General features: G+C 44.5%; 1 protein-coding gene across 3 annotated transcripts in view; it reads right to left on the bottom strand.

Annotated features, from left to right (window-relative positions):
* zeb1b (zinc finger E-box binding homeobox 1b) overlaps nt 1-27,549 on the bottom strand; it is a 162,883-nt gene extending 135,334 nt beyond the window's left edge. For all 3 annotated transcript variants that reach the window (XR_009809735.1, XM_061921211.1, XM_061921212.1), the window contains exon 1: nt 27,379-27,549. Coding sequence is in view for 2 of the 3 variants with exons in the window: in XM_061921211.1 (XP_061777195.1) it covers nt 27,379-27,541 (163 nt within the window). In the remaining variant the exon portion in view is untranslated. The remainder of the gene's footprint in view (nt 1-27,378) is intronic.
* Nucleotides 27,550-27,802: the final 253 nt, after the last annotated feature.

The raw sequence follows: 27,802 nt of genomic DNA, 5'->3' as shown, positions 1-27,802 counted from the left end.
TTTCATCCCCGCGGACGCAGCCGCCACGGGACCACAGTGGAGTCAAGCACGTTCCGAGAGGGCGGGGGCGGGGGGGGGGGGGGGGGGGGGCTCGCTGACAAACATCTTTGTGAAGAGGAGGAAGTTGACCAACTGACGAGTCAGGTGCTCTAAAGTGACGCCATCGCAGAGCTCCTCGCCTCAAACAACACAAGCTGGCGTGAGCTCCTTGGCCCCGCCTTCTGCCCATTGTGTCCGCCCGCTCTTTTTCATTAACCGCTCCACTGAGGACCACAAGCAGGAGGGAGGGGACGGACGGACGGACGGATGGATGGACTGAGGAGGCGATGAGGGGGATGGGGGCCAAGGAGGGGTCGGCAGACACAACCCAAAGGATTCACGACTAAACCACAACCCGACTGACTCTGCGCTCGGCGACTATGACTGCAGACCATCGCCACAACATGAAAAGTTCTTTGTGTTGCTGAAGTCGTCTTGCAAAGCTTTTCTGCGAGACTCTGGTATCGGTTCAATCAATCAATCAATCAATCAATGTTTACTTATATAGCCCTAAATCACTAGTGTCTCAAAGGGCTGCACAAACCACTACCACATCCTCGGTAGGCCCACATAAGGGCAAGGAAAACTCACACCCAGTGGGACGTCGGCGACAATAATGACTATGAGAACCTTGGAGAGGAGGAAAGCAATGGATGTCGAGCGGGTCTAACATGATACTGTGGGAGTTCAATCCATAATGGATCCAACACAGTCGCGAGAGTCCAGTCTAAAGCGGATCCAACACAGCAGCGAGAGTCCCGTTCGCAGCGGAGCCAGCAGGAAACCATCCCAAGCGGAGGCGGATCAGCAGCGCAGAGATGTCCCCAGCCGATACACAGGCGAGCAGTACATGGCCACCGGATTGGACCGGACCCACTCCACAAGGGAGAGTGGGACATAGGAGAAAAAGAAAAGAAACGGCAGATCAACTGGTCTAAAAAGGGAGTCTATTTAAAGGCTAGAGTATACAAATGAGTTTTAAGGTGAGACTTAAATGCTTCTACTTTGGTGGCATCTCGAACTTTTACCGGGAGGGCATTCCAGAGTACTGGAGCCCGAAATGAAAACGCTCTATAGCCCGCAGACTTTTTTTGGGCTTTGGGAATCACTAATAAGCCGGAGTCCTTTGAAGGCAGATTTCTTGCCGGGACATATGGTACAATACAATCGGCAAGATAGGATGGAGCTAGACCGTGTAGTATTTTATACGTAAGTAGTAAAACCTTAAAGTCACATCTTAAGTGCACAGGAAGCCAGTGCAGGTGAGCCAGTATAGGTATATATGTATGTATATATGTATATAAAGGTATATACAGTATAGGTATATATGTATGTATATATGTATATAAAGGTATATACAGTATAGGTATATATGTATGTATATATGTATATAAAGGTATATACAGTATAGGTATATATGTATGTATATAAAGGTATATACAGTATAGTTATATATGTATGTATATATGTATATAAAGGTATATACAGTATAGGTATATATGTATGTATATATGTATATAAAGGTATATACAGTATAGGTATATATGTATGTATATATGTATATAAAGGTATATACAGTATGGGTATATATGTATGTATATATGTATATATATGTATTTACAGTATAGGTACAATGGGTGTCCGCTAACTTTTTGCAACTCAACGCCAAAAAAACGGAAATGCTGATTATCGGTCCTGCTAGACACCGAACTCTATTTAATAATACAACTCTAACATTTGACAACCAAACAATTAAACAAGGCGACACGGTAAAGAATCTGGGTGATATATAAAGGTATATACAGTATAGGTATATATGTATGTATATATGTATATAAAGGTATATACAGTATAGGTATATATGTATGTATATATGTATATAAAGGTATATACAGTATAGGTATATATGTATGTATATATGTATATAAAGGTATATACAGTATAGGTATATATGTATGTATATATGTATATAAAGGTATATACAGTATAGGTATATATGTATGTATATATGTATATAAAGGTATATACAGTATAGGTATATATGTATGTATATATGTATATAAAGGTATATACAGTATAGGCGTAATGTGATCAAACTTTCTTGTTCTTGTCAAAAGTCTAGCAGCCGCATTTTGTACCAACTGTAATACAAAGAATACCATGTCTGTCGATAATAATATGAAGAATACCATGTTCAAGCACAACCTTTTACCACTGACAGCCCATGAAATATGTTTTTGAATAGTCAATCCACTATTTAGTGCCGTGCCCTCTGCTGTTTTAAAGTAGTCGACAGTATTGTGGTGACAGGATGACTGGACCCAAAAGAACAGGCGTCACTTAAACACACATTAAAACATGAACAAAAATAAGACATTTGTCATCCATTTCACCCGCCAACTACTCCCAATAACCGTTAGCAATTAGGGTGTAGCGTCCTATTTAGCAACTCACATAGCACTAGGGCAGGGGTTGGAAACACAACATGTTGAAAGAGCCGTATTGGGCCAAAAATACAAAAGACTCATCTGTCTGGAGCCACAAAAAACTTAAAAGTCTTACATACGTGTTGTAATGAAGGCAACACATTGTTAGTGTCTGTATTAGTTATATTAGCCTACTATCAAAATGACTTTTAAACCCTTATGTAAGTGTTATGAAGACAACACATGATGTAAGTGTCTACATTAGTTATATTAGCCTACTATCAAAATGACTTTAAAACACTTATGAAGACAACACATAATGTAAGTTTCTATATATATATACAAACCCTGTTTCCATATGAGTTGGGAAATGGTGTTAGATGTAAATATAAACAGAATACAATGATTTGCAAATCCTTTTCAAGCCATATTCAGTTGAATATGCTACAAAGACAACATATTTCATGTTCAAACTCAAACTTTTTTTGTGTACAAATAATCATTAACTTTAGAATTTGATGCCAGCAACACGTGACAAAAAAGTTGGGAAAGATGGCAATAAATACTGATAAAGTTGAGGAATGCTCATCAAACACTTATTTGGAACATCCCACAGGTGTGCAGGCTAATTGGGAACAGGTGGGTGTCATGATTGGCTATAAAAACAGCTTCCAAAAAATGCTCAGTCTTTCACAAGAAAGGATGGGGCGAGGTACACCCCTTTGTCCACAACTGTGTGAGCAAATAGTCAAACAGTTTAAGAACAACCTTTCTCAAAGTGACATTGCAAGAAATTTAGGGATTTCAACATCTACGCTCCATAATATCATCAAAAGGTTCAGAGAATCCGGAGAAATCACTCCATGTAAGCGGCATGGCCGGAAACCAACATTGAATGACCGTGACCTTCCATCCCTCAGACAGCACTGTATCAAAATCCGACATCAATCTCTAAAGGATATCACCACATGGGCTCAGGAACACTTCAGAAAACCACTGTCAATAAATACGGTTTGTCGCTACATCTGTAGGTGCAAGTTAAAGCTCTACTATGCAAAGCGAAAAACATTTATCAACAACATCCAGAAACGCCGCCGGCTTCTCTGGGCCTGAGATCATCTAAGATGGACTGATGCAAAGTGGAAAAGTGTTCTGTGGTCTGACGAGTCCACATGTCAAATATTTTTGGGAAATATTGGACATTGTGTCATTTGGACCAAAAGGGAAGCGAACCATCCAGACTGTTATCGACGCAAAGTTGAAAAGCCAGCATGTGTGATGGTATGGGGGTGCATTAGTGCCCAAGGCATGGGTAACTTACACATCTGTGAAGGCACCATTAATGCGGAAAGATACATACAGGTTTTGGAACAACATATGCTGCCATCTAAGCGCCGTCTTTTTCATGGACGCCCCTGCTTATTTCAGCAAGACAATGCCCTGCCACATTCAGCATGTGTTACAACAGCGTGGCTTCATGAAAAAAGAGTGCAGGTACTTTCCTGGACCGCCTGCAGTCCAGACCTTTCTCCCATGGAAAATGTGTGGCGCATTATGAGGCGTAAAATACAACAGCGGAGACCCCGGACTGTTGAAGGACTGAAGCTCTACACAAAACAAGAATGGGGAAAAATTCCACTTTCAAAGCTTCAACAATTAGTTTCCTCAGTTCCCAAACATTTGAGTGTTGTTAAAAGAAAAGGTGATGTAACACAGTGGTGAACATGCCCTTTCCCAACTACTTTGGCACGTGTTGCAGCCATGAAATTCTAAGTTAATTATTATTTGCAAAAAAAATTAAAGTTTAGAGTTTGAACATCAAATATGTTGTCTTTGTAGCATATTCAACTGAATACTGCTTGAAAAGGATTTGCAAATCATTGTATTCTGTTTATATTTACATCTAACACCATTTCCCAACTCATATGGAAACAGGGTTTGTATAAGACTACTATCAAAATGACTTTTAAAGTCTTATAGAGTGTTATAATGAAGACAACACATGATGTAAGTGTCTATATTAGCTATATTATCCTACTATCAATATGTTACAATAGCAAAACTTCTGTGAGGCTGAGATAACTCCTCTAAATTACAGGCTTAAAGTATACATGTGTGTGTGTCCAAGTTAAAGGAAACGTCCTCTAATGGATTTATTACAATCTTTGCAAGCTTTTTTACGTTTGCTGTGGTCTGGAACAAAATACCACACAAACAACTATCAGAAATGCAGCCAGTATTACACACAGAGAATATGTCATGAGACATGTAAATATAAATTAAACTCACAGAGGACATAAGTAGACGAAATTAAATATACCTACAAACAAGGCATAATGATGCAATATGTACATACAGCTAGCCTAAAAAGCATGTTAGCATCGATTAGCTTGCCTGATTAGCACTCCACACAAGTCCGTAACAACAACAAAGCTCATGTGTGTGCATTCTCGCACAGCATAAAATGTTTGGTGGACAAAATGAGACAAAGAAGGAGTGGCATAAAACACGTCTTTCTGTGGAAGCGTCTGAGAAAGTTGTACATGTAAACTGTTGTGTCACAGTCCACACAACTATGGTTAGTTCAAGGACTGCCGAAATTATAGGACAAAACGGTGCTTGCCAAATGATGTCATCAGTGAAGCATGTGTAATATAAACTGTGGGCTTTCTAACAATTAGGAAGGTTTGTGTCATGTGTGTCCTCCTACACGAACCTTGTTCAAACAAATTGATTTTTCCCTCATCTTTTTCCATTTTCATACATGTTTTAATAAACGCCAGGGAGTTTGGTGCGTCGCTAAAGAGCTTCATGCAGTTGCCGACCCCCGCACTCGGGAGAGAGCAGACTTCTGCCAGGCCCTACCTCCAAGTAGCAAAAAAAGGTCTTTAATCCAGATCTAATCTGGATCACCCCCAATTTTCTGACAGTTTCATCAAAATGTGCCCACACGTTTCAAACTATCAATAGTGGAAGGAAAGAAATGGAGTGAACACTCTTGTCACTCATCCATCATCTTTGTGTCTGCGGGGCCACGAGCACAGGAACGTAAACGTAAGGTAACGTAGTAGAAATGATCTGGACCAGGCCCAAAGTCTAAACCGTTGTTCCTTATCTTATTCCAGACATTTCCTGCTCGCTTTGTGAAAACAAAATAACTGAGTTTTTTTGCTAACGAATTGACGGACTAACGGACTTAAGGTGACTGACGGATGGACAGACTCACGGACTGAAGGTGACTGACGGATGGACAGACTGACGGACTGAAGGTGACTGACGGATGGACAGACTAACGGACTGAAGGTGACTGACGGATGGACAGACTAACGGACTGAAGGTGACTGACGGATGGACAGACTAACGGACTGAAGGTGACTGACGGATGGACAGACTAACGGACTGAAGGTGACTGACGGATGGACGGACTGAAGGTGACTGACGGATGGACAGACTAACGGACTGAAGGTGACTGACGGATGGACAGACTAACGGACTGAAGGTGACTGACGGATGGACAGACTAACGGACTGAAGGTGACTGACGGATGGACGGACTGAAGGTGACTGACGGACAGACTAACGGACTGAAGGTGACTGACGGATGGACAGACTAACGGACTGAAGGTGACTGACGGATGGACAGACTAACGGACTGAAGGTGACTGACGGATGGACAGACTAACGGACTGAAGGTGACTGACGGATGGACAGACTAACGGACTGAAGGTGACTGACGGATGGACGGACTGAAGGTGACTGACGGATGGACAGACTAACGGACTGAAGGTGACTGACGGATGGACAGACTAACGGACTGAAGGTGACTGACGGATGGACAGACTAACGGACTGAAGGTGACTGACGGATGGACGGACTGAAGGTGACTGACGGACAGACTAACGGACTGAAGGTGACTGACGGATGGACAGACTAACGGACTGAAGGTGACTGACGGATGGACAGACTAACGGACTGAAGGTGACTGACGGATGGACAGACTAACGGACTGAAGGTGACTGACGGATGGACAGACTAACGGACTGAAGGTGACCGACGGATGGACAGACTAACGGACTGAAGGTGACTGACGGATGGACAGACTAACGGACTGAAGGTGACTGACGGATGGACAGACTAACGGACTGAAGGTGACTGACGGATGGACAGACTGACGGACTGAAGGTGACTGACGGATGGACAGACTGACGGACTGAAGGTGACTGACGGATGGACAGACTGACGGACTGAAGGTGACTGACGGATGGACAGACTAACGGACTGAAGGTGACTGACGGATGGACAGACTAACGGACTGAAGGTGACTGATGGACAGACTAACGGACTGAAGGTGACTGACGGATGGACAGACTAACGGACTGAAGGTGACTGACGGATGGACAGACTAACGGACTGAAGGTGACTGACGGATGGACAGACTAACGGACTGAAGGTGACTGACGGATGGACAGACTGACGGACTGAAGGTGACTGACGGATGGACAGACTAACGGACTGAAGGTGACTGATGGACAGACTAACGGACTGAAGGTGACTGACGGATGGACAGACTGACGGACTGAAGGTGACTGACGGATGGACAGACTAACGGACTGAAGGTGACTGACGGATGGACAGACTGACGGACTGAAGGTGACTGACGGATGGACAGACTAACGGACTGAAGGTGACTGACGGATGGACAGACTGACGGACTGAAGGTGACTGACGGATGGACAGACTAACGGACTGAAGGTGACTGACGGATGGACAGACTAACGGACTGAAGGTGACTGACGGATGGACAGACTAACGGACTGAAGGTGACTGACGGATGGACAGACTAACGGACTGAAGGTGACTGACGGATGGACAGACTAACGGACTGAAGGTGACTGACGGACAGACTAACGGACTGAAGGTGACTGACGGATGGACAGACTAACGGACTGAAGGTGACTGACGGATGGACAGACTAACGGACTGAAGGTGACTGACGGATGGACAGACTAACGGACTGAAGGTGACTGACGAATGGACGGACTGAAGGTGACTGACGGACAGACTAACGGACTGAAGGTGACTGACGGATGGACAGACTAACGGACTGAAGGTGACCGACGGATGGACAGACTAACGGACTGAAGGTGACTGACGGATGGACAGACTAACGGACTGAAGGTGACTGACGGATGGACAGACTGACGGACTGAAGGTGACTGACGGATGGACAGACTAACGGACTGAAGGTGACTGACGGATGGACAGACTAACGGACTGAAGGTGACTGACGGATGGACAGACTAACGGACTGAAGGTGACTGACGGATGGACGGACTGAAGGTGACTGACGGACAGACTAACGGACTGAAGGTGACTGACGGATGGACAGACTGACGGACTGAAGGTGACTGACGGATGGACAGACTGACGGACTGAAAGTGACTGACGGATGGACAGACTAACGGACTGAAGGTGACTGACGGATGGACAGACTAACGGACTGAAGGTGACTGACGGATGGACAGACTGACGGACTGAAGGTGACTGACGAATGGACGGACTGAAGGTGACTGACGGACAGACTAACGGACTGAAGGTGACTGACGGATGGACAGACTAACGGACTGAAGGTGACCGACGGATGGACAGACTAACGGACTGAAGGTGACTGACGGATGGACAGACTAACGGACTGAAGGTGACTGACGGATGGACAGACTAACGGACTGAAGGTGACTGACGGATGGACAGACTAACGGACTGAAGGTGACTGACGGATGGACAGACTAACGGACTGAAGGTGACTGACGAATGGACGGACTGAAGGTGACTGACGGACAGACTAACGGACTGAAGGTGACTGACGGATGGACAGACTAACGGACTGAAGGTGACCGACGGATGGACAGACTAACGGACTGAAGGTGACTGACGGATGGACAGACTGACGGACTGAAGGTGACTGACGGATGGACAGACTAACGGACTGAAGGTGACTGACGGATGGACAGACTAACGGACTGAAGGTGACTGACGGATGGACAGACTAACGGACTGAAGGTGACTGACGGATGGACGGACTGAAGGTGACTGACGGACAGACTAACGGACTGAAGGTGACTGACGGATGGACAGACTGACGGACTGAAGGTGACTGACGGATGGACAGACTGACGGACTGAAATTGACTGACGGATGGACAGACTAACGGACTGAAGGTGACTGACGGATGGACAGACTAACGGACTGAAGGTGACTGACGGATGGACAGACTGACGGACTGAAGGTGACTGACGGATGGACAGACTGACGGACTGAAAGTGACTGACGGATGGACAGACTAACGGACTGAAGGTGACTGACGGATGGACAGACTAACGGAATGAAGGTGACTGACGGATGGACAGACTAACGGACTGAAGGTGACTGACGGACTGACGGACTGAAGGTGACTGACGGATGGACAGACTAACGGACTGAAGGTGACTGACGGATGGACAGACTAACGGACTGAAGGTGACTGACGGATGGACAGACTGACGGACTGAAGGTGACTGACGGATGGACAGACTAACGGACTGAAGGTGACTGACGGACAGACTAACGGACTGAAGGTGACTGACGGATGGACAGACTAACGGACTGAAGGTGACTGACGGATGGACAGACTAACGGACTGAAGGTGACTGACGGACTGACGGACTGAAGGTGACTGACGGATGGACAGACTAACGGACTGAAGGTGACTGACGGATGGACAGACTAACGGACTGAAGGTGACTGACGGATGGACAGACTGACGGACTGAAGGTGACTGACGGATGGACAGACTAACGGACTGAAGGTGACTGATGGACAGACTAACGGACTGAAGGTGACTGACGGATGGACAGACTGACGGACTGAAGGTGACTGACGGATGGACAGACTAACGGACTGAAGGTGACTGACGGACAGACTAACGGACTGAAGGTGACTGACGGATGGACAGATTGACGGACTGATGAACTGACGGACGGGGATTGGTTGACGGACAGAAGGATCGACGGATCAAATTCTCCCCCATGTGTTTGGTAGGACAGTGACTGAAAGGACGGTGATTGATTGACAGACAGATGGATGGACAAACCAAAATGTCCCCATTGTTTGTCCAACAAGTGAACTAGAGAATGTAAAAGAGTCAAAACTGGTGACTATTTTAGTGCGTGTCAAATTGGTGTGTGCCCCATTACGGATATTTCCCAAAAACTGCATCAACATTTAGGTACTCTTGAGTTTTTTGGCTTGCGAACAGACGGATGGACGGACTGACGGACAAATGGACTGTTGAGACTGACGGATGGACAGACTGAAGGACTGACGGATGGTGATTAATTGATAGGACAAGCAGACGGACAGACCAAAATGGCCCCTTTGGGTTTGGTAGGACGGAGACTGACAGGACAGATGGACAGACTGAAAGACTGACGGACAGTGATTGATTGACAGACAGATGTATGGACAGACCAAAATGTCCCCTTTGGGTTTGGTAGGACGGATGGACTGACGGAGACCGACAGATGGACAGACTAAAGGACTGACAGATGGACAGACCAAAATGTCCCCTTAGGGTTTGGTAGGACGGAGATTGACGGAGGGATGTATTGACGGAGACCGATGGATGAACACATTGAAGGACAGTGATAGATTGACAGACATACGGCTGCACGGACTGAAATGTCCCCTTTGGGTTTGGTAGGACGGATGGACTGACGGAGACCAACGGATGGACAGACCAAAGGACTGACAGATGGACAGACCAAAATGTCCTCCTTGGGTTTGGTAGGGCAGAGACTGACGGATAGACAGACTGATGGAGACCGAAGGATGGACAGACTGAAACACTGATGGACTGACGGACAGTGATTGATTAACGGACAGACGGCTGGACAGACCAAAATGTCCCCTTTGGGTTTGGTAGGGCAGAGACTGACGGATAGACAGACTGATGGAGACCGAAGGATGGACAGACTGAAGGACTGACACTGAAGTGAAGTGAAGTGAAAATATATTTATATAGCGCTTTTTCTTCAAGTGACTCAAAGCGCTTTACATAGTGAAACCCAATATCTAAGTTACATTTAAATCAGTGTGGGTGGCACTGGGAGCAGGTGGGTAAAGTGCCTTGCCCAAGGACACAACGGCATTGACTAGGATGGTGGAAACGGCGATCGAACCTGCAACCCTCAGGTTGCTGGCACGGTCACTCTACCAACCGAGCTATACCGCCCCTACCGACAGACAGTGATTAATTAACAGACAGACGGATGGACAGACCAAAATGTCCCCTTTGGGTTTGGTAGGGCAGAGGCTGACGGATGGACAGACCGATGGAGACCAAAGGATGGACAGACAGAAGGACTGACGGACAGTGATTGATTAACAGACAGACCGCTGGACGGACCAAAATGTCCCCCTTGGGTTTGGTAGGGCAGAGACTGACGAACAGACAGACTAATGGAGACCGAAGGATGGACAGACTGAAGGACTGATGGACTGACAGTGAAGTGAAGTGAAGTGAAAATATATTTATATAGCGCTTTTTCCTCAAGTGACTCAAAGCTCTTTACATAGTGAAACCCAATATCTAAGTTACATTTAAACCAGTGTGGGTGGCACTGGGAGCAGGTGGGTAAAGTGCCTTGCCCAAGGGCACAACGGCATTGACTAGGATGGTGGAAACGGGGATCGAACCTGCAACCCTCAAGTTGCTGGCACGGTCACTCTACCAACCGAGCTATACCGCTCCTACCGACAGACAGTGATTAATTAACAGACAGACGGATGGACGGACCAAAATGTCCCCCTTGGGTTTGGTAGGGCAGAGGCTGACGGATGGACAGACTGATGGAGACCAAAGGATGGACAGACAGAAGGACTGACGGACAGTGATTGATTAACAGACAGACGGCTGGACAGACCAAAATGTCCCCCTTGGGTTTGGTAGGGCAGAGACTGACGAACGGACAGACTGATGGAGACCGAAGGATGAACAGATTCAAGGACTGATGGACCGACGGACAGTGATTAACGGACAGACGGATGGACAGACCAAAATGTCCCCCTTGGTTTGGTAGGGCAGAGACTGACGGATGGACAGACTGATGGAGACCGAAGGATGGACAGACAGAAGGACTGACGGACAGTGATTGATTAACAGACAGACCGCTGGACAGATCAAAATGTCCCCCTTGGGTTTGGTAGGGCAGAGGCTGACAGATGGACAGACTGATGGAGACCAAAGGATGGACAGACTGAAGGACTGACGGACAGTGATTGATTAACAGACAGACGGATGGACAGACCAAAATGTCCCCCTTGGGTTTGGTAGGGCAGAGACTGACGAACGGACAGACTGATGGAGACCAAAGGATGGACAGACAGAAGGACTGACGGACAGTGATTGATTAACAGACAGACCGCTGGACAGATCAAAATGTCCCCCTTGGGTTTGGTAGGGCAGAGACTGACAGATGGACAGACTGATGGAGACCAAAGGATGGACAGACTGAAGGACTGACGGACAGTGATTGATTAACAGACAGACCGCTGGACAGATCAAAATGTCCCCCTTGGGTTTGGTAGGGCAGAGGCTGACAGATGGACAGACTGATGGAGACCAAAGGATGGACAGACTGAAGGACTGACGGACAGTGATTGATTAACAGACAGACGGATGGACAGACCAAAATGTCCCCCTTGGGTTTGGTACGGCAGAGACTGACGAACGGACAGACTGATGGAGACCAAAGGATGGACAGACAGAAGGACTGACGGACAGTGATTGATTAACAGACAGACCGCTGGACAGATCAAAATGTCCCCCTTGGGTTTGGTAGGGCAGAGACTGACAGATGGACAGACTGATGGAGACCAAAGGATGGACAGACTGAAGGACTGACGGACAGTGATTGATTAACAGACAGACGGATGGACAGACCAAAATGTCCCCCTTGGGTTTGGTAGGGCAGAGACTGACGAACGGACAGACTGATGGAGACCGAAGGATGAACAGACTGAAGGACTGATGGACCGACGGACAGTGATTAACGGACAGACGGATGGACAGACGGACAGTGATTGATTAACAGACAGACCGCTGGACGGACCAAACTGTCCCCCTTGGGTTTGGTAGGGCAGAGACTGACGAACGGACAGACTGATGGAGACCAAAGGATGGACAGACTGAAGGACTGACGGACAGTGATTGATTAACAGACAGACGGATGGACAGACCAAAATGTCCCCCTTGGGTTTGGTAGGGCAGAGACTGACGAACGGACAGACTGATGGAGACCAAAGGATGGACAGACTCAAGGACTGATGGACCGACGGACAGTGATCAACGGACAGACGGATGGACAGACCAAAATGTCCCCCTTGGGTTTGGTGGGCACACAATGTTTGCCCTACAAAGTTGAGACTATTTCAGTGCGTGTGAAGTTGGTTTGTCAGTGTGATTGCTGCTCAGAACGTCGGGAGCCACAATGAAGATAAAACGAGTCTTGTCTTACAAACACAATGTTTGGTAAAGAATCACCCACGCTAATCGCAGCAAGAGGGGGGGGGGGCTCCTTTTTGTTCATGTTTCAGTCTGCCCCCCCGCACCAACTCCAGGATATTACTGTCCTTTCAGAGATATGTCATCCTCATTTGGGGAGGCTCCAAGGTGTGCGCTGCCCTCCCCGTCACATTGTCTTTAGGGCTCATGTTTCGGACTCAGGGAAGCTCCTGCCGACCGAGCCATATTAAGCTTTGGCCGCGGTGCTAAAAACAGCACATCATGCCCGCCTAAACGCAGACCAGAAAGGTAACGAGCAATTAGAGGGAACAAGGGTGAGGCGGGAGCTAGGCGACATCGGCCAGATAAACATGTCAGCGCGCGACAACGCGGGGCCTTCAGGGCCCTGGGCTGTGTGGGAAGAATCGGGTGAAGTCTGCAAACGTTCCGCGGATTCCTCCCTTCGCGGGGACCTTGGGGAAAAGAATGGGTCATATGCAAATGGCATGCACAGTATGGAGGAGAAGTTTCCCACAAGCCCAGTGTGAAAAAGGCTCTCCCTCCCCATGCCAGGCCGGCTGAAAGGGCCTTTTCTTCTGCCGCTGAAAGTGAATGAGGTAGAGCAGGCAAACTGCAAAGGTAACTAGGCTCCTTCTCCGCACTAAAGCCTGCACACACAATGCTTCATTTACACATTCAACCCCGCAAACCACAATAAAGCACATCCAAGCAGCACGGTTAAGGGGGTTACTGAAACTGACTCTGGCTTTCAAACTCCGCCTTTACGGCGAGGAGCACCTTTTTATAGGCTAATGCTCTCCGCCTCCGCTGAACATGAAGCAGCCTTCACAGCGGCGACGTCGTACATCATATCAGCGGCGGCCCGAGGCCTTCTCCCGCCTTGACAACGCCGCCATACTTTCCCCGCAAGTTATTTCCGTGCCCGTCGTCAAGAGCGCCGTGTTTTCCATCTGCCATCGCCGACGCTTTCAGCTGTCACCTGTTCGTCTCGCCACCTCCGTCCATCCCCCACCTTCCAGTCCGCAGTTTAAGGGGTCACGAAGAATGGACGGAGAGAAGGAGCCTCCCCTCCCTCTCCTCCCCTTTCATTGAACAGACTTAAACACAAACACAATTGGACATGCTGGAAGGCTCACAATGGCACGGAGGGGCGGGGGGGGAAAGTGAAGTCATACTCTGGGCGCCCGGGTCAGGGGGCAATCAACAGCACCCCTGGCTACTGTGTCCGAACCCCCCCAGAGTAAAGAGGATGCTTGCGAGGGTGGGAGGGGGATTTCTACTAACGTGCCACTTTCAAACAAAGCTGCTAAGACAAATGAAAAATTTCCTCGGCTTCTAAAGTATTCACACAACAGGGGAGAAGCTTTTAAATGTAAACAGATGTCTTTTAAAGCACCGAGGTGGCATGTGGAGCTACGCCGCCAATCCACACCTCCTCCCAAGCCGCCGCCGCTTTGGCTTGATAAACCGGAGCCGCGTTCTTTTGCGTTCGGGGAGGCGGTCCGGCGCAACAAGGTGCTCGACTTCTGCGCCAAGTGCAGACCTCATCTTACTTGACGGGTGATTCATTAGGCTGAGGGAGAAAAAAAGGAGTGCAGGGAAAAGCAGGAAGAAAGTAAGGGTGTTACCCTTAAGAGAGAGAGAGAGAGCGAGTCATGAGTGCCGCCTTGTTTATTTTTGCAAAGAATGTTAATACCGGCCGCATTCCTTTATTCCCAAAACGCTGTGTTAAATTACCATGGCGGGGATGGGAGCTGTTCCCGAGGGGCGCCACAAAAGGCGGCGATTGCAAACACCTGTCGTCTGTTAACACCTCCATGTTTACAGCAGGGAATGGCGCTCACCTTGGCCGCCTCTCAATTGCTGCACTTCTGCACTTTAATTTGCTTTTCCAACTGTGTGCCCAAGTACGTAAAGTACGGCGTACTGTTGGTTCTAGGGGTACACAAAAACATCCATTCACATTCAAATCCATCATATAAATACTAGGGGGTGTAACGGCACGTGTATTTGTATCGAACCGTTTCGCTACGGGGGTTTGGGTTCGGTGCGGAGGTGTACCGGACCAGTTTCCACACGGACATATTAATTAAGTAGCGTAAACAATACTCAAAATGCCGGACATTTGAGGCATTTAAGAAAGTCTGCCCTGCCAGCTCCGCTAAAGAGGACATGTCCAGTCAGTCTGTCCTAGCCCATACCTCCTCTTTTCACCGGACATGTCCTCTTTTGCGGGGCTGTCCGGGCGGAGTTTCTTAAATGCCTTAAATGTCCGGCCTTTTGAGTTATGGTTGCGTCTATTAACAATGTACGTTCAGGGTTAAAGGGGAACATTATCACAATTTCAAAAGGGTTAAAAACAATAAAAATCAGTTCCCAGTGGCTTGTTGTATGTTTTGAAGTTTTTTTCCAAATTTTACCGGTTTCGGAATATCCCTAAATAAAGCTTTAAAGTGCCTTATTTTCGGCTCTCTGCGAAGACACTGGCCATTTCCCTGTGACGTCACACAGTGCTGCCAATGTAAACAAACAATGGGAATACCACAGCAAGATATAGCGACATTAGCTCGGATTCAAACTCGGATTTCAGCGACTTAAGCGATTCAACAGATTACGCATGTATTGAAACGGATGTTTGGAGTATGAAAGTATTGAAGAAGAAACTGAAGCTATTGAGCGAATAGCTATTGACGCCATTCATAGCCATAGCATGGCCGGTAAAATGTGCGGACCAAACGATCAGGACTTTCGCATCTTTTGACACTGGAGCAACTTAAATCCATCGATTGGTGAGTGTTTGTTTCGCATTAAATGTGGGTGGAAGGAAACGTAATATAGTTGCAAATGTATCTACAGGTTATCCATACATCTCTGTGCCATGTCTGCTTTAGCACCGCCGGTAAATAGCATGTTAGCATCGATTAGCTGGCGGTCAAAATCAACAAAACTCACTTTTGTGATTTCGTTGACTGTCGTTGCAAATGCATCTGCAGGTTATCCATACATCTCTGTGCCATGTCTGCTTTAGCACCGCCGGTAAATAGCATGTTAGCATCGATTAGCGTAGCATGTTAGCATCGATTAGCTGGCAGTCAACATCAACAAAACTCACTTTTGTGATTTCGTTGACTATCGTTGCAAATGCATCTGCAGGTTATCCATACATCTCTGTGCCATGTCTGCTTTAGCATCGCCGGTCAAATGTGGAGACACTCTGACACATTCAATGGGGGTCTGGCGGCAGACACTTTGGCATCTTCGGGCCAGTGGTGCAACTTGAATCCCTCCCTGTTAGTGTTGTTACACCCTCCGACAACACACCCACCAGGCATGATGTCTCCAAGGTTCCGAAAAATAGTCGAAAAAACGGAAAATAACAGAGCTGAGACCCGGTGTTTGTAATGTGTTGAAAATGAAAATGGTGGGTGTGTTACCTCGGCGACGTCACATTCTGACGTCATCGCTTCCAGCGCGATAAACAGAAAGGCGTTTAATTCGCCAAAATTCACCCATTTAGAGTTCGGAAATCGGTTAAAAAAATAGATGGTCTTTTTTCTGCACCATCAAGGTATATATTGACACTTACATAGGTCTGCTGATAATGTTCCCCTTTAAGAAGGGGTTAAAAGCAAAACAAATTGTGCACGCAGTAGAATTTGTGAGGGAGAGACAGAGAGTTATAATAAACGCGCATGCGTCTCCAGGCTCTGCTTTTTATCCATAGATTTCAGATTTTATTTTTTATTATCTTTAGCAGGGGTGTCAAAAGCGTGCCTCGGAGGCCGTTTGCGGCCCACAGCTAATGTTTTAAAGGCCCACGGCACATTCTTAAAATACTATTAAAATAAACAAAAACATGACAAAAGTGAAATAAAAAAGCTTAAAGAAAAAGTTGCAATGTTGACTAATAAAACAAAGCTGTTTTTTTTTCTTTCAAACCGTCATTGCTCAAAACATAATATTGAATCAAAATCAATATTATGAATTATTGACCTATCCAAGGATCCCATTACGTAACATCAAATATTCCACTAAGAAAAATATTTTTGGTGGAAGATTTTGCAAATTTGTTAAATAAATAACCAAAACATTTATATTTTGTTGTTTTCTTACTGTACCGAAAATTAACCAAACCGTGACCTCTAAACCGAGGTACGTACGAACCGAAATTTGCTTACCGTTACACCCCTAAAAAAACACACACATATATATGTATATATATATATATGATTTTTTAAAAATTATAATCAATATACCTCATAATAAATTGCGAGAATTGTGTTAAATCGAGAATCAATTCTGAATCCAACCGTCACCCCCGGAAATGGGATCCAATCGTTAGATGCTGAAAGATTCGCACACCTAGTATGTGCCTGGAACTTTTTAACATCAATCGGCGTTGTCTTGACTACGTAGCAAAAGGGGAGGGGTTTCGATTGAACATCTAAAAGGTGAAAACACAATTTGTGAGTACGCAGTGCACTGTAGGGATGGAACGAGGGCAATCCGAACTGTTCGGTTGACGTGACACGGTTGGATACGTGTGTTGTTCAAATCGTATTTTGTTTCTTTTTTTGTACGTTTTACTGATACGTATTTTGGAATTACGTGGAGAAAACTGGATGTTAAAAACAGAATCAAACACAGAAAGTCAGAGAAATTGGCACACTGTGGGTGGATACTGTGTCATCGTGAAGAGAAAAAACGTTTGTTTGGGGAAAATCGAACACAAATCTAACAAAATCTAACGCCAGACCGCTAGCATCAAACTGAGTTAAGCGTCAGCACTTTAGTCGACTGCTTGTGGGACTCAGACCTTGTAGCAGTTTTCTGCAAGTGTACCAAACACTACGAAACTTTTACATCAACGATCCGAACAGGTGATATGTTTTATTTCTACTGACCTTATTACCAAGTGTAGTCTAAAAGCCGACTAAAAAGCACCAAAAAACATTGTGCTAATGCTAACTAGTTAGCTGCTGTTGTTGACATGACCACTAATGTCAGGGCATCATAAACATCCTCATTGTTAGGTTAATGATTACTTGATAGCTTCTAATACTATACGTATGATCACAATAATACCCGATGCATCATTGAGTGTACTTGACTTGTGTCAACTTATACACTTATTATGCTTTGACTTGAAATACCGTATCTAGAAATGTAAGTATGTTTGCATTTAAGTCAACGTTGAAAATCCATTTTCAAGTTTGATTTAACCAGATATTTGTGTCAATGCCAGAAGTAATACATGTTAATAGTAGATTATTGGGATATATGATATTCTGGGGTGTTAAAAAACACAACGCTATGTCACAATACTGGAACAAGATCCAAACTGGATTTTGTGAAGCGGTCCACCCCGAGTGCACTCACTGACGTGTCCTGACAGAATGAACCCTACAAATTACAGTTAGCAACATGATTTAGCCAGGCCGTTATGATCTGATTCTGAAAGTCCTAACAAAAAAGCAGAATAATATCAAACATGTTGCACAACTGTAGCTGAGATAGGCGCCAGCGCCCCCCGCGACCCCAAAAAGGGAATAAGCGGTAGAAAATGGATGGAAAATGGATGTTGCACAACTGGACTTTTCAGAGGAATTCCATTATGCTGATGTTGCATGACAGCTCACAAGCCTCCTCACGAGGTAAAAGGAAGTGTGGACGTTAATGCAAAGGAGGTTCAAAGTAACAACAAACATGCCTAATCACGCACTTTAAATATCAATAGTCCCATGTAGAGGGGATCAACTTATATGGGACACGGGTTCCCTTCAAGTCATCCTGGAAAGGTTGAAAAAATCACAACAAACATGCATAATCACACACTTTAAGTTCCAATAGTCCCTTGTAAAGTGTATCAGCTTATATGGGACACAGGTGCACACTAGTATTTCTAAAAATGAGAGTGAAGTTCAAAGTAACAACAAAGTGTGGTCACACACTTTATACATGTCAATAGTCCCGTGTAAAGTGTATGTATGGGACGCAGGTACACACAAGTCTTTAAGTTCAAACTAACAACAATCATGTGTGGTCACACACTTTATACATGTCAATAGTCCCGTGTAAAGTGTATATATGGGACACAGGTACACAAGTCTAAGTTCAAACTAACAACAATCATGTGTGGTCACACACTTTATACATATTAATAGTCCCGTGTAAAGTGTATATATGGGACACAGGTACACACAAGTCTTTAAGTTCAAACTAACAACAATCATGTGTGGTCACACACTTTATACATGTCAATAGTCCCGTGTAAAGTGTATGTATGGGACACAGGTACACACAAGTCTTTCTGGAGAGACTAGAAATAATGAGAGTGAGGTTCTAACCCAACAACAATCATGTGTGGTCACTAGGGGTGTAACGGTCCACAAAAATTTCGGTTTGGTACGTACCTCGGTTTAGAGGTCACGGTTCGGTTCATTTTCGGTACAGTAAGAAAACAACAAAATATAAATTTTTTGGGTTATTTATTTACCAAATTTGTAAACAATGGCTTTATCCTTTCAACATTGGGTACACTATAATAATTCTGTCCACGTTAAACCACATTAAACTGCCTCAAGTTGTTGCTTTGATTAAATAAAATGAAAAAACATTTCTTCTACATATAAAAAGTGCAACATTAAACAGTTTCAAGTCAACTCATCATGCTTAATTTATTACAGCATTTGGGAAGCCTGTAGTTGACTTTTATTATGTAAAAGTTATATTTGTATCAACATGTGATAGCAGGGACCCTGCCATTCAAAACTAGGCTGCTACATTACTCATGATTAATGTAACTATAGCTGAAAAATAGTACAATAGCAAAAGGAGAGACTATTCATCCCTGAACACCATGGAGTTCAATGAAATAACAGACAGACAGGGCTTTGCTGCCCCTAACACACACACACACACACACACACACACACACACACACACGTGGGGCGGTATAGCTCGGTTGGTAAAGCGGCCGTGTCAGCAACTTGAGGGTTGCAGGTTCGATTCCCGCTTACACCATCCTAGTCACTGCCGTTGTGTCCTTGGGCAAGACACTTCACCCACCTGCTCCCAGTGCCACCCACACTGGTTTATATGTAACTTATTGGGTTTCACTATGTAAAGCGCTTTGAGTCACTAGAGAAAAAGCACTATATAAATCCAATTCACTTCACTTCACTTCACACACACACACACAGCAAAATGAGCTAACGTTACGCTAAAAGCTAACTAGCCTTCACCTCAAGCCAGAACTGCGAGCGAGCTGAGCTGCAGTTTAAGTTTCTAGAAAGTCAACTGGCTCATAGCGATGTTTAGAAAGTAGTTGACTTGGAAGTGTTTTTTATAATTTAGGGAGTGTACGATGTCCGCTGTTCCCCTGCTAAACTCATATCTGCTCGACTGAAGCAGTGACTTCATGCGCTCTGAACACACACTGCTGATTGGCTTTGTATGTAACCAATCAGATGGTTATGTGGGCGGGAAAATGCTGGGTGCTCACTGCTAAGACAAGAGGCAGAAAGCAGAGCAGCTTGTGAAGACTTTCAAACTCAATCGGTACGCCCGCGTGCCGAACCGAAACCCCCGTACCAAAACGGTTCAATACAAATACATGTACCGTTACACTCCTAGTGGTCACACACTTTATATATGTCGATAGTCCCGTGTAAAGCGTGTATAAGCGACACAAGTTCACACAAGTCTTTCTGGAGAGACTAGAAATAATGAGTGAGGTTCAAACAAACAACAATCATGTGTGGTCACACACTTTATATATGTCGATAGTCCCGTGTAAAGCGTGTATAAGGGACACAGGTACACACAAGTCTTTCTGGAGAGACTAGAAATAATGAGTGAGGTTCAAACTAACAACAATCATGTGTAGTCACACACTTCATACATGTCAATAGTCCCGTGTAAAGCGTGTATAAGGGACACAGGTACCCACAAGTCTTTCTGGAGGGACTAGAAATAATCAGTGAGGTTCAAACTAACAACAATCATGTGTGGTCACACACTTTATATATGTGGATAGTCCCATGTAAAGCGTGTATAAGCGACACAGGTACACACAAGTCTTTCTGGAGAGACTAGAAATGAGAGTGAGGTTCAAACTAACAACAATCATGTGTGGTCACACACTTTATATATGTGGATAGTCCCGTGTAAAGCGTGTATAAGGGACACAGGTACACACAAGTCTTTCTGGAGAGACTAGAAAGAATGAGTGAGGTTCAAACTAACAACAATCATGTGTGGTCACACACTTTATACATGTCAATAGTCCCGTGTAAAGCGTGTATAAGCGACACAGGTACACACAAGTCTTTCTGGAGAGACTAGAAATAATCAGTGAGGTTCAAACTAACAACAATCATGTGTGGTCACACACTTTATATATGTGGATAGTCCCATGTAAAGCGTGTATAAGCGACACAGGTACACACAAGTCTTTCTGGAGAGACTAGAAAGAATGAGTGAGGTTCAAACTAACAACAATCATGTGTGGTCACACACTTTATACATGTCAATAGTCCCGTGTAAAGCGTGTATAAGCGACACAGGTACCCACAAGTCTTTCTGGAGAGACTAGAAATAATGAGTGAGGTTCAAACTAACAACAATCATGTGTGGTCACACACTTCATACATGTCAATAGTCCCGTGTAAAGCGTGTATAAGGGACACAAGTTCACACAAGTCTTTCTGGAGGGACTAGAAATAATGAGAGTGAGGTTCAAACTAACAACAATCATGTGTGGTCACACACTTCATACATGTCGATAGTCCCGTGTAAAGCGTGTATAAGCGACACAGGTACACACAAGTCTTTCTGGAGAGACTAGAAATAATGAGTGAGGTTCAAACTAACAACAATCATGTGTGGTCACACACTTTATACATGTCAATAGTCCCGTGTAAAGTGTGTATAAGCGACACAGGTACCCACAAGTCTTTCTGGAGAGACTAGAAATAATGAGTGAGGTTCAAACTAACAACAATCATGTGTGGTCACACACTTTATATATGTCAATAGTCCCGTGTAAAGCGTGTATAAGGGACACAGGTACACACAAGTCTTTCTGGAGGGGACTAGAAATAATGAGGGTGAGGTTCAAACTAACACCAATCATGTGTGGTCACACACTTTATACATGTCGATAGTCCCGTGTAAAGCGTGTACAAGCGACACAGGTACACACAAGTCTTTCTGGAGAGACTAGAAATAATGAGTGAGGTTCAAACTAACAACAATCATGTGTGGTCACACACTTCATACATGTCGATAGTCCCGTGTAAAGCGTGTATAAGCGACACAGGTACACACAAGTCTTTCTGGAGAGACTAGAAATAATGAGAGTGAGGTTCAAACTAACAACGATCATGTGTGGTCACACACTTTATATATGTCGATAGTCCCGTGTAAAGTGTGTATAAGCGACACAGGTACACACAAGTCTTTCTGGGGGGACTAGAAATAATGAGAGTGAGGTTCAAACTAACAACGATCATGTGTGGTCACACACTTTATATATGTCAATAGTCCCGTGTAAAGTGTGTATAAGCGACACAGGTACACACAAGTCTTTCTGGAGAGACTAGAAATAATGAGTGAGGTTCAAACCAACAACAATCATGTGTGGTCACACACTTTATATATGTCAATAGTCCCGTGTAAAGCGTGTATAAGCGACACAAGTTCACACAAGTCTTTCTGGAGAGACTAGAAATAATGAGAGTGAGGTTCAAACTAACAACAATCATGTGTGGTCACACACTTTATATATGTTGATAGTCCCGTGTAAAGCGTGTATAAGGGACACAGGTACACACAAGTCTTTCTGGAGGGACTAGAAATAATGAGACTGAGGTTCAAACTAACAACAATCATGTGTGGTCACACACTTTATGTATGTCAATAGTCCCGTGTAAAGCGTGTATAAGCGACACAGGTACACACAAGTCTTTCTGGAGAGACTAGAAATGAGAGTGAGGTTCAAACTAACAACAATCATGTGTGGTCACACACTTTATATATGTCGATAGTCCCGTGTAAAGCGTGTATAAGCGACACAGGTACCCACAAGTCTTTCTGGAGAGACTAGAAATAATGAGAGTGAGGTTCAAACTAACAACAATCATGTGTGGTCACACACTTCATACATGTCAATAGTCCCGTGTAAAGCGTGTATAAGGGACACAGGTACCCACAAGTCTTTCTGGAGAGACTAGAAATAATGAGAGTGAGGTTCAAACTAACAACAATCATGTGTGGTCACACACTTCATACATGTCGATAGTCCCGTGTAAAGCGTGTATAAGCGACACAGGTACCCACAAGTCTTTCTGGAGGGACTAGAAATAATGAGAGTGAGGTTCAAACTAACAACAATCATGTGTGGTCACACACTTTATATATGTCGATAGTCCCGTGTAAAGCGTGTATAAGCGACACAAGTACACACAAGTCTTTCTGGGGGGACTAGAAATAATGAGAGTGAGGTTCAAACTAATAACAATCATGTGTGGTCACACACTTTATACATGTCGATAGTCCCGTGTAAAGCGTGTATAAGGGACACAGGTACACACAAGTCTTTCTGGAGAGACTATAAATAATGAGAGTGAGGTTCAAACTAATAACAATCATGTGTGGTCACACACTTTATACATGTCGATAGTCCCGTGTAAAGCGTGTATAAGCGACACAGGTACACACAAGTCTTTCTGGAGAGACTATAAATAATGAGAGTGAGGTTCAAACTAACAACAATCATGTGTGGTCACACACTTTATATATGTCGATAGTCCCGTGTAAAGCGTGTATAAGGGACACAGGTACCCACAAGTCTTTCTGGAGCTACTGAGAAAAAGAGTCTTCATAGCTGCAGCGTTATCTGAGGCGTGTCCACATATTTACACCCAAGCTCCAGAGACGTGACACGCCCCATAACGAGATGACAGCGGAGCAACCAGTCGCTTTTTGACAAGTCACCAACGGAAAGACTCCACAACACAGATAAACACGCTGGCATGTTTCCTCCCACCTTACATAACTTCTCCATTAATCTTCATCCACTCACATTAAACACGAGCATTCTAACACGTCCATGGAGAGCATGTTCGGAGGAGAAGTATATCTTGTAATATTCTGTACTTTGATGACACTTTGCTTTTCTTCCGCACCGCCTCCTTTGGGCGACACAATACGCAGCACATGATGGAGAACCAGCAGTTGCTTCTGCGATGTTTGCAAGCATAAAAGCAAGAGTCAAGGCAATGAAGGACGGACATCTTCAACATTTCTTTGGTGCAGGGCTGCCCAAACCTACATTCTGTGCATTAATGATGCTAAAAGAACACAAATCAATGTATGCTAAGCTAGCTGAACAAAACCTCCACGTTAGCCTTGTGTTGTAGTTTGTGTAGTCTTAAAACTGGAGGGGTGCTCAAAAATAGGGAGTTAACTCTCGTGATTAATCACACATCATTTATGCAGATTCATTTATTTTACCTTCTTTTTGAACAATAACATTTGTGACTAAACACTGGGGACTTTTTTTTTTTAATTAATGGACATTTTGCAAACCAGTAATACTTAGTGATGCTTGTGATTAATCCTGATTAATCAGACTTTTGAATTTGACATTAATCTGATTTTGAAGGATCATAGTGTTTGAATTTGGAATTATTCTGACATTTGACATCGCTACTCATAACTAGGATTAACTTTATTAATCAGATTAATCACACGTTTCAATTTGGATTAATCATGATTAATCACAGTTTTTACTCCATTTTGTGATTGTGTAACTAACTTAAAACGAGATCCCAATGCTTGGACACCGATGCATATTTATGGTCGGATTGTGATACAGGAACATTTTTTACATTTTTTAAGGGACGGCGTGGCGCAGTGGAAGAGTGGCCGTGCGCAACCCGATGGTCACTGGTTCAAATCCCACCTAGAACCAACCTCGTCACGTCCGTTGTGTCCTGAGCAAGACACTTCACCCTTGCTCCTGATGGGTGCTGGTTAGCGCCTTGCATGGCAGCTCCCTCCATCATTGTGTGAATGGGTGAATGTGGAAGTAGTGTCAAAGCGCTTTGAGTACCTTGAAGGTAGAAAAGCGCTATACAAGTACAACCCATTTATCATTTATCATTTACATGATTTACTTGAATGTATTTGCTCAAAAATGGTTGACCATATTATTTAAAGTCCACTCAGGGTTTTTTGGAGTGATATTTGCCGTCTCTCTTTGAATTGATTGAAATGAGGAAAAAAAAGGGGGATTTTTAAAATAAAGATTACTCCTTTACACCTACTCAGTGGCCTAGTGGTTAGAGTGTCTGCCCTGAGATGGGTAGGTTGTGAGTTCAAACCCCGGTCGAGTCACACCTAGACTATAAAAAAAATGGGAGCCATTACCTCCCTGCTTGGCACTCAGCATCAAGGGTTGGAATTGGGGGTTAAATCACCATAAATGACTCTCAGGCGTGGCACCGCTGCTGCCCACTGCTCCCCTCACCTCCCAGGGGGTGGACAAGGGGATGGGTCAAATGCAGAGGACACATTTCACCACACCTAGTGTGTGTGTGTGACATCTTTGCTACTTTAACTTTGAATGTATTTGCTCAAAAATGGTTGACCATATTATTCAAAGTCCACTCAGGGTTTTTTGGAGTGATATTTGTCATCTCTCTTTGAATTGATTGAAATGAGAAAAAAAGGGGGAATTTAAAAAAAATAAAGATTAAAAAAGGGGGGCAGGGGTGGAGGGAAAGAGGGTGAAAAAGAATAAACAGAAAAAAAGAAAAATCACAAAAAATAAAAGAAAGAAAACAGGGAATATGTAAAAAAAGATAGAAAAAAGAAAAAAAACACAAACAATTATAAAAAGAAAAAACAGGGAAAATGTAAAAAAAACTATTTAAAAAAGAAAAAAATTGTGAAAATGGGGGAAAAGAAAAAAACAGGGAGAATTAAAAACAAAAGATAGAAAAAAGAAAAGCACAAACAAGAAAAAAAGAAAAAACAGGAAAAAATGTGAAAAAGGGAGAGAAAAGGGAAAAAAACACGAACAATTATAAAAACAAAAAACAGGGAAAATGTAAAAAAAAATTTAAAAAGAAAAAAACTGTGAAAATGGGGGGAAAAGAAAAAAACAGGGAGAATTAAAAAGAAAAGATAGAAAAAAGAAAAGCACAAACAAGAAAAAAAGAAAAAACAGGAAAAATGTGAAAAAAGGGAGAGAAAAGGGGAAAAAACACAAACAATTAAAAAATGGAAAAAAATGAAAAAAGGTAAAGGAGTGTGTGGTCAAAATAATTAAAAAGCACTTGAGATTATTGCGATAATTTTTTTAGATAAATCACATGCGTTATTTTTGATTTTTGATTAACATGTCTCAATAATAATGAATAAATTTGTACAATCTGTCAAGGGCCATTAAATAATGACATGCGGGCCAAAATTGGCCCCCGGGTCGCACTTTGAACACCTTGGCTTTAATGTGTGTGTGTGTGTGTGTGTGTGTGTGTGTGTGTGTGCGTGCGTGTGTGTAAATGAAAGCATCCCCACAGCAAAGTGCATGTGCGCCACAAAGAGGAAAAGACAACAAATGATGACAAGTCAAATGATCACAATCAAGGAGCACAGCGCCTCTGCCCTTATATGGTCATGTCGCCCCGCGCCGTCCACATAAACAGCGCGCTCCGGAAGAGTCGAACCATGACAATATTCGCCGTCATTTGTCCACCTTCCCGCGGCGAGACCCGCGAACGCCGCCGGGGCGCGAACGAGCGCTTTGATGAGCCCGCGAAAAGACAATAAAGTTGATGCGAGCTAGCATAGCCGGCTAGCCTGATGGGGCAACACGTTTAACAATGTCGTAACAATGTCAAAGTAAAACACACACAAAGTCCACACGGCCGCGCGGATGATCAATAAAGAGAAGGTGATAAGAAGCAGGTAGAGTCCGAGTGGAGAGGGAATGAAAGTGGAGGATTGAAGTGAAATAACGGCGGAGAAAAAGACCGACAAAAGACTTCAAAGTCGAAGGTGGCGGCTGCTGAAGGGACATAAGAGTGCAAGAAAACATGCTGACAGAGAGAAAAGAGTCTTTTTGTAAGGTATATATATATATATGTATGTATGTATGTGTGTGTGTGTGTGTATGTAACGGTCCTCCCCGCTAACTTGTAACGGTCCTCCGCGCCCTCACTTGTCCCGCACTAAGTGCACACCGACGGCTCCAAAGTGGACTCAAAAGGCAGTAAAGTGGACTCAAAATGCAGGAAAGTGTAGGCAAAATACAAGAAAGTGGACATGGGCAAGTTGGACTCACCGTGGTTCCTCCGCGGGTTGGCCTGCTTCCTGCGCTTCCACCTGGGGCCATGACCATCCGCCATGATCCTCCGGTGGACACCAAGTGTCGGAGTCACCTCCTCTCTCATCCCCTCCCCGCTCCTCTCCTCCTCCTCCCCGCTCCTGTCCTCCCTGTCCTCCATGTCCTCCCCCTCGCACCGCACCTGCTTTACGACAATCAACGCTTTACGACATCGCGCGCGTCTTGTACCTGAGCCGCGAGCGCGCGCTTTGAAAGTCTGACCGTGCCTTCAAAGATTGTTTTTTTTTTTCAAACTTATTCCTTTTTTAATTTCATTTATTTATATGTTTTGATGGTCATTTATTTATTTAACATAAGCATAAACATTATACATCTGTGAAAACGACCTTTATGATGTTGAGGAAACAAAATAATCACCACC

This window comes from Nerophis ophidion, linkage group LG15 (genome assembly GCF_033978795.1).
Source record: "Nerophis ophidion isolate RoL-2023_Sa linkage group LG15, RoL_Noph_v1.0, whole genome shotgun sequence".
Classification (NCBI taxonomy): Eukaryota; Metazoa; Chordata; class Actinopteri; order Syngnathiformes; family Syngnathidae; genus Nerophis; species Nerophis ophidion.
Note: the sequence above shows the minus strand (reverse complement) of the source record. Positions and strands in the feature narration are given on the sequence as shown.